This window comes from Puntigrus tetrazona, chromosome 2 (genome assembly GCF_018831695.1).
Source record: "Puntigrus tetrazona isolate hp1 chromosome 2, ASM1883169v1, whole genome shotgun sequence".
NCBI classification, from domain to species: domain Eukaryota; kingdom Metazoa; phylum Chordata; class Actinopteri; order Cypriniformes; family Cyprinidae; genus Puntigrus; species Puntigrus tetrazona.
Window position 1 is genome coordinate 1590593 of NC_056700.1, and position 7711 is coordinate 1598303.

Sequence of the window (7711 nt, forward strand, 5' to 3'; positions counted from 1 at the left end):
TGGCATGAACTATACCTTTAAGAATGTTTTCCACTAATTGAAATGAAGCTGAAGAAATTACAAATATAAGACAGGAGACTGTAAACTTCAAATGATGTTGAAAAAACCCAAAAAAGTAGTCTAAAATTATTTAAAAACAGCACACAACTAAATGACACAAATGTACAGTACATTAAAATGAAAAAAAAAAAAAAAAAAAAAAAATATATATATATATATATATATATATATATATATATATATATATATATATATATATATATATATATATATATATATATTTATATATATTTAAGATTTAAAATATCAATAGTATGTAAATAACTTAAAAATACCACTATTTCCATCAGTGTGGTCATTTTCTTTTCACATGATAAAATGATTTAGACTATTAATAAATGCAATAAGCTCAGTCTTCCTGGTTTTTATTGCAAAATAAACCCTGATATGATGCAAGAATAAACCATGTTTTTTTTTTGTAATATGCTGTTTATTTCTGAACGTCGATACAATGTGCCATTTTTATACTAAAATTTGATGCAAATCATTTGCAATACATTTTGATCATCAAATGATTTATCAGTAGATCAATATTAAAGATTTGATCATCATCATTTAAACCGCATAATTTGAAAGTTAGTCAAAGGTTATTCAGAATTAGGTCCTATTAAGTTGTCATAAAGACAATGATGATTTAATACCAGTCATATTTTAGTACGCTAATTACTTAAGTGTCCTTCGGGCAAAATGTAATTGCGCAGAAATGCACCAGAGGAGTGATGTTAAACCCCATGCTTCATCTCACACAGTCAGACCTCGTCATCTATTGTCGTCTAAACCCACTCATTTGAATCAGCCAATTAAGTAGCAGCTTAAAGTGTTTGTGGAAAAGAAGTTCAGGGTCAAAGACGCTGTGCTAATCTCATCATCAGAGGAATGACTGCTGAACTGTGAGTGACAGAGACTGAGGTCACCTGACCTCCAGCAGAACCAGACCAGTGTATGAAGCAACTGCTGATTAAAACTATTTATATGACATCAAATTGCCATAAAACGATTCATTTTAAATTATTTCGAACATGACATGACATGAACTCACAAATATTTTCATTTAAAAAAAATTATCGAATGTGTACTTCAAATCTTAAGTATATTTTAGAAAAAAAAACAATAAATTATAAATTACACCTTTAAGGCTTTAGGGATTCAAGGGTTTAATGATAATAATAATGTCGTTAACTTTGTAATTCATTTTCTATTTATTTATTTTATTTTATTTATTTTATTTTTTTTTTGATACAAAAGAGAACTAAACGCCCATTGGCTGGTCATCGTAGGCGTGAGCACGACGTCAGCAGAGCGTAACTAAACAAGAGAATTCTAAAGTGAGAGATGATCAACTCAACACCACTCGCGATTCGCGGTGACAGGAAGTCCTGCTTCGCTTTACCCCCGCGAAAACAGTTTCTGTTAAATAATAAGCGGTTGTAGCATTGCGTTATGGTTGATTCTGTGTTACAGACTGCTGTTGTGTGCTCGCTGAGCTGATCGTCCACATCGCGGGGTTCCAGGATGTTGATATGTAGTGAGAGATCTCCCTCGTGTATCATCTCTGTGAGAGTCTTGGGCGAACATGGCGGCGGTGACACCAGTTCGATGTTCTCTGAGAATCCTGAGACGTCTGGTGAGTTTATAAACAATGATGCTTAAAACCATATCGATAGTGTCAGCGTTCCCTTTTTAGATCTTTTTTAGCTAATATGCATGACTTTAAAATATGACTGCCGAGGTGCTCAGTCCAGTCCTCTGTTAAAGTCATTACCGCATACACTATTCAAACAAAACAGACCCGCTGTCATTTACGCCATTAAATGCTATGCAATAAGTTATATGTCTTGTATGTATTTCATATACAGTTTAATGTATTAGTTAAAGCAGTAACTGACACCAGCAGAAAGTTTTAATGGTTGTGTGCATCACAGCCCCGGGTTGTATCCCATCGCCTCCAGCAGTGGCCCAGGCTCCAGGCTCTTGGACCGGCCCCTGTGTTTCACATCTCCACTCCCCTCACTTCAGTCCACTGGAGAGGCTTCAGATGCAGCCAGGGTATGTGCTTACACATACACATTATTATCATTTATTTTAAGAGATGATGCTAAACTGGACCGCTGCCGTATTTATTTGTTTGTACTTCTAGTGGCCTCTGGACAGGTGCTGCAGTTTAAACTCTCGGACATTGGAGAGGGCATAATGGAAGTGACGGTGAAAGAGTGGTAAGCTTTTGTCGCTTGTCTTGTAAAATGCATTTACAACAAAAGCATTTATGTAACTTTAAGCTGTGATGTTTGCAGATATTTTACAACACGTTAAGTTAATGTGAAGACACTATAGGGATATTACCGATTAAATGAAACACAAAAGTCGTCTGCTGCAGAAAGCGCTTCTGAAATGCCATTCATATGAATTTAGCCTAGACTGTTTAATGCAGCTCAGAGGTGACATGATCGCATTTACCCTGCAAATGTAATAGCATTAATAATGCAATGTCATTTTTGCTCAGAAGCAATAGATATTTGTGAAGGCTTTATTATTGTTAACTATTACATTACAGCTAATTGTAACGTGAACAGCTCTCATTTTTGTTAGTTGTTTTTATGTGGTAACACTTTCTATTAAGCCCATATTTATAATACATTACAAGGTGTTCTTAAGGCATTATAATGAATGCACAATGCATTAAAAAACATATATAACATCTAATCAGGAAAACAATTATAATATAACACATTATAATATTTACGTATTTGTGATTATAGCTATATAATGATTATTTATAGAATAATAGTTTCCTGTGTGGATAATTTTGAGGAGGATGCAAGGTAGCATCATGGTAGCACATTCGAGGAAAAAAAGAAATAAATCTAATAATTTTCGTAAGTTCATTGCATTTTATAGCTGATCGTACTCTTAAAAGCAAGTAAATGTTATAACACATTAAAACTGTTCTTATGAATATTCATGAGATGATACAACTTTATAAAGCTATTTGTAATGCATTATGCATTCATTGCAATGGCTTAAAAAAATACCCTTTTCATGTATTAGAAATTTAGGCTTCGTGGAAAGTGTTAGCAAAATCCATAACCTGAATTTAGAGTAGCTTAACAATTAAGTAAATAGCAAAAAATAGTGATGAACGAGTGCATATCCCAAATATGCAAAATGATGCCTTTATTTTGCTTCTCTGTCTTTATGCAGGTATGTGAAGGAAGGGGACAGAGTCTCTCAGTTTGACAGCATTTGTGAAGTCCAGAGCGACAAAGCGTCCGTCACCATCACGAGCCGCTACGACGGCATCATCCGTAAGCTGTATTACGACGTAGATGCCATCGCACATGTTGGTACGCCTCTTGTGGACATCGAAACGGACAAAGCCCTGGGTCAGTGACCGCTGCGGATCCTATTCTAGCCGCTGACTTTGAAATGTCCTTCCAGTTCTGTCACTGTGTAGTAAAAGCGTTTGGCCTGTTATCCTGCAGAGGGCGCCCCAGAGGAAGACGTGGTGGAGACTCCGGCAGTATCCCATCAGCAATCGCATCAGGAAATCAAGGGCCAGAAAACCCAGGCGACACCAGCGGTGCGCCGTCTGGCCATGGAGAACAATGTAATTTTGAATTGCATCAGGCTGTAACCGACCTACAGCACCCAGTCATTGTGGCGCCATTTTTGCTCTCGGCCGTTTCTGATCTCTAAATCTGTCCTCTGGTAGATTAAACTGAGCGAGGTGGTCGGGACGGGAAAAGACGGACGTATTTTGAAAGAGGATATTATCAATTTCTTAGCCAAGCAGACTGGAGCTATCCTCCCGTATGAAGTCCAGAAAAGCCCATCACCCGCTGCAGACACCCCACCCAAAGAAAAGACGCCCGTCATGGCTCCTCCGGCGACCCCGAGACCCGTCTTCACTGGGAAAGACAGAGCAGAGCCTCTGAACGGTGAGTGTTAATGTTGTTGTAAATAGGTTATGCATGCAACCTCTTCTGTGATGTGCACATTTTGAATTTCTGTGGGTGAAGTGTTAAAAAAAATGTCTACTAGCATGTCATGTGGTGCGACTGGGTTACTCCACATGACATATTCAGGTTTTTAAATCGGCATTAAAACCAGCCTGAATACATAAAGTATCTGTAAAGGATCATTCAATTATTATTTAATTAGTAAATAAATAAATTAATAACTATATTAGTATTAGTATCCATAAATGTAGTATACATTTCATTTCTGCCATCTGCTGTTTTAAATGCTTAAGATATTTTACACCAAGAATCATGCATCTGCAAATACTCAAACTCTTGAAAGGTGGATTCTGATTGGCTGATTGAATGATTATTAAAATGTTATAGTTATCGTCCTTGCTTAAGAACTTTCTCCGTGTTTTTAACTCAACCTTAAAAAGAAACCTTCTTATTTGTCATTGATTCGCCTGTTCTCTTCGATATGGCGGCGAGCGCAGGTTTCCAGAAGGCCATGGTGAAGACCATGACTGCTGCTCTGAAGATTCCTCACTTCGGTTACTGTGACGAGGTGGACCTGACGCAGCTGGTGCGGTTACGCTCAGAGCTGAAGGAGCTGGCGGAGTCTCGAGGTGTCAAGCTCAGCTACATGCCTTTCTTCATCAAGGTGCTCTCCTGTTACCTTCCACCACTGCCACCTGTTTCTGTTCAGACACATTAAACATTCAAGGTCCATCACACTGTCAGATCAAATACTTTTCCAGACATTGAAAGTAAAATAAAAAGAATATCAGAGAGGGAGAAAAAATTAAATGTGCACTTGCTTTATGTGAATATTAAAGGGATAGTTCACCCAAATTCCGTCATGATTTACTCGCCTTCAAGTTGCTCCAAATCTTATTGGAGTTTGTTTCTTTTGTTGAAAAAGATATTTAGAAGAATGTAGGTAACCAAACAGTTTCTGGTGCCCATCGGCTTCCATAGAATTGTTTTAAACATACCATGGAAGCTAATGGAAGCATCAAAATTTCTTCTTTTGTGTTCTACAGAAGTAATAAACTTGTACAGGTTTGGAGTGAATGATGACAGCGTTATCTTTTTTGGGTGAACTATTCCTTTGACTCCAGGTGTTTGCGGGCAGGTTATAATGACAGCTTGTATTCTTGCGTTCAGGCCGCGTCCCTGGGGCTCTTGCAGTTTCCTGTTCTCAATGCCTCTGTGGATGAAGGCTGTCAGAACATCACATTCAAGGCAAGACCAAGACCAAAACACTTCAGTCACGCGATCACAGCCTTTCGTATTAAAGCCACGGTTTGCTTAAATGTCCCGAAGAGCTCAAAATGAGTAACATTTTTATTGTTGTCAGGCATCTCATAACATCGGGCTGGCGATGGACACTCCTCAGGGCCTCCTGGTGCCCAATGTGAAGAGCGTACAGGCCCTCAGTGTTTTTGACATTGCTGTGGAGCTCAACCGTCTGCAGCTTCTGGGTTCATCCGGACAATTGGGCACCTCTGACCTCACCGGAGGAACCTTCACCCTCTCCAACATCGGCTCGGTGAGACTCCCATGGCTTTACACTTTGAGTGCAGATTCCCAAGTGTGCAGTTCTAGTGCCACCAAATTGAATTGCTTGAATAAAGTTTCTGAAAAATCTCCAATCTCCGAATAGATTGCAGTTGGTTTTTACGCCACTGGTGTTTTTCACGCCACTGTATTTGATCTGGAATGCTGCATCACCCTGTTTTGGGCCTCATGATTATTAAGCTGTCATTTTTGAAGGTTATATATTAGAGACCAAGAGCTTCTTTTTATAAGCTAAGCATTCACGCAACAGCAGGCTTTCAATGGCTTTCTATTTGCTATCTAGCGATGATCAGATCTCTCATCGTAAGGGAATTAAAACAGTCTTTTTTTTTTTTTTTTTTGTTGTTTAGATTGGAGGGACGTATGCCAAGCCGGTGATTCTGCCCCCGGAGGTGGCCATCGGAGCTTTGGGAAAGATCCAGGTGAGCTGCTTGTTTTCTTCACGGATTAATAAAAAATGTATTTGTATTTAAGGAGGTGATTATATTGAATGATCGGATCTACAATAATAAGTTGATCTGATGTCATTTTTTTTGTGTACACTGTCATTATAATAAGGTATATATGCATCTATGTTGCCCAGTATATCAACAGTATCCTAATGAGAATGTGAAATACTCACTTTTTTGTATTTATTTATTCAAAAATACATCACAATAGAGCTCATGCATATTGTAACTGTAACATACTTCATTATGAGCATATATTCAGGTTAGTTTGGCATAATCTATGTGATAAATCGTATAATTTCTATGATTCTTAATTATTATTTATCTTTCCTTTTTAAATTACGATGTAGCTTTGCAGCATTTTAATATTATAATTTTTTTTCCCCCGTTAAATAAAAGTCATGTGGTGCGACCATCATGCATAAATCAACACACAAATATGAAATTATATCATAGAGTGGACTCTAAAAGTTAAAATATCAGATAATTTGATCCTTTTATGACAAAGCGAAATAATTGTAAACTGTCACGTGGTACGACTCCCCAAAAACACTACTGATAATGCAAATGTTTTTACATTACCATATATTTATTAAAATATGTAATTACTTTTTACTTCATGGTTACACCACATGACATTTTAGATGCATTAAATTACCACATCTGTTGTAATAGTGTAACTGTATAAAGCCAACTAAATGCAGTTCATGTATTTGAGAATCGCTTTTCTTTACCATTGCTCAACAAAGTTTCTGTAGGATTTGATGTGGTTGGGAGTTTTCCCTGATGACGCTGATTTTGCATAAGATTTAAGCTGGTCACATAAACCGACAATAAACAATAGGCCTTTTTGCCTGAAGATTTTCATAGAAACCTTTAAGCTAAAAGCCATTTCTCCGCTTTATCGCAGGTGCTGCCCAGGTTTAACTCCTGTGACGAGGTAGTGAAGGCACACATCATGAATGTCAGCTGGTCTGCCGATCATCGCATCATTGACGGCGCCACCATGGCCCGCTTCTCAAACCTGTGGCGCTCTTACCTGGAGAACCCAGCTTCCATGGTCCTGGATCTCAAATGAACACTTCCCTGGAAATCAAATCCCTCTGTCCGTCACTTCCTGCAGTGTCTTTACGTGTCGTGCCTATCATGTGAACACTCGAGCATCTGCTTTCACGTTCATCTTTGTTTCTCAAACAACTTTAAATTCCTTCTCTCGTTGCCTTAATTAAAAGCGGTTACGGTAACTTTGCATTGCAAAACACTCACCGTATGCTTTTGGAAATGCTGTTATGTAGCAGGGTTGAACATTTCAAATTTTCATTGTCTTGCTGTACACCAAGTCTGAAGTCTCAAATCACCCATAGGTTTTTCTGATGCCTTGTGTACGGAGGACGGAGGCTGATACTGACTGAATCTGTACCGTAGCGTCTCATTGTCTGCTGACTTTCTCTGAGACTTCATTCACACAAGCCTCTGTTGAGCTGACAGACAGCCACTTCATCTAAAACCACTTGCGTGCCAGCAATTGTGAAGAAAGGACCACCATTTAACTGTTAAAAGAACAAATGGACCACACATGTATAGATTATTAAATTTTGAGTAGAATAAATGTTTTATGGCAAGCCGTTTTGCATTGTAAATGTTCATGAAAGACAAAATCGT

The 7711-nt window shown here is 38.0% G+C and overlaps 1 protein-coding gene across 1 annotated transcript; it reads left to right on the forward strand.

Moving 5' to 3' along the window:
* Positions 1 to 1400: 1400 nt before the first annotated feature.
* LOC122361145 (lipoamide acyltransferase component of branched-chain alpha-keto acid dehydrogenase complex, mitochondrial-like) lies at positions 1401 to 7671 on the forward strand. Its single transcript, XM_043262111.1, has 11 exons — positions 1401 to 1684; positions 1983 to 2106; positions 2198 to 2273; positions 3259 to 3440; positions 3540 to 3664; positions 3770 to 3995; positions 4514 to 4680; positions 5187 to 5264; positions 5380 to 5571; positions 5951 to 6022; positions 6960 to 7671. Exons 1-11 carry the CDS (start codon positions 1634 to 1636, stop codon positions 7125 to 7127), a joined length of 1461 nt encoding a protein of 486 aa, XP_043118046.1. The 5' UTR covers positions 1401 to 1633; the 3' UTR covers positions 7128 to 7671.
* Positions 7672 to 7711: the final 40 nt, after the last annotated feature.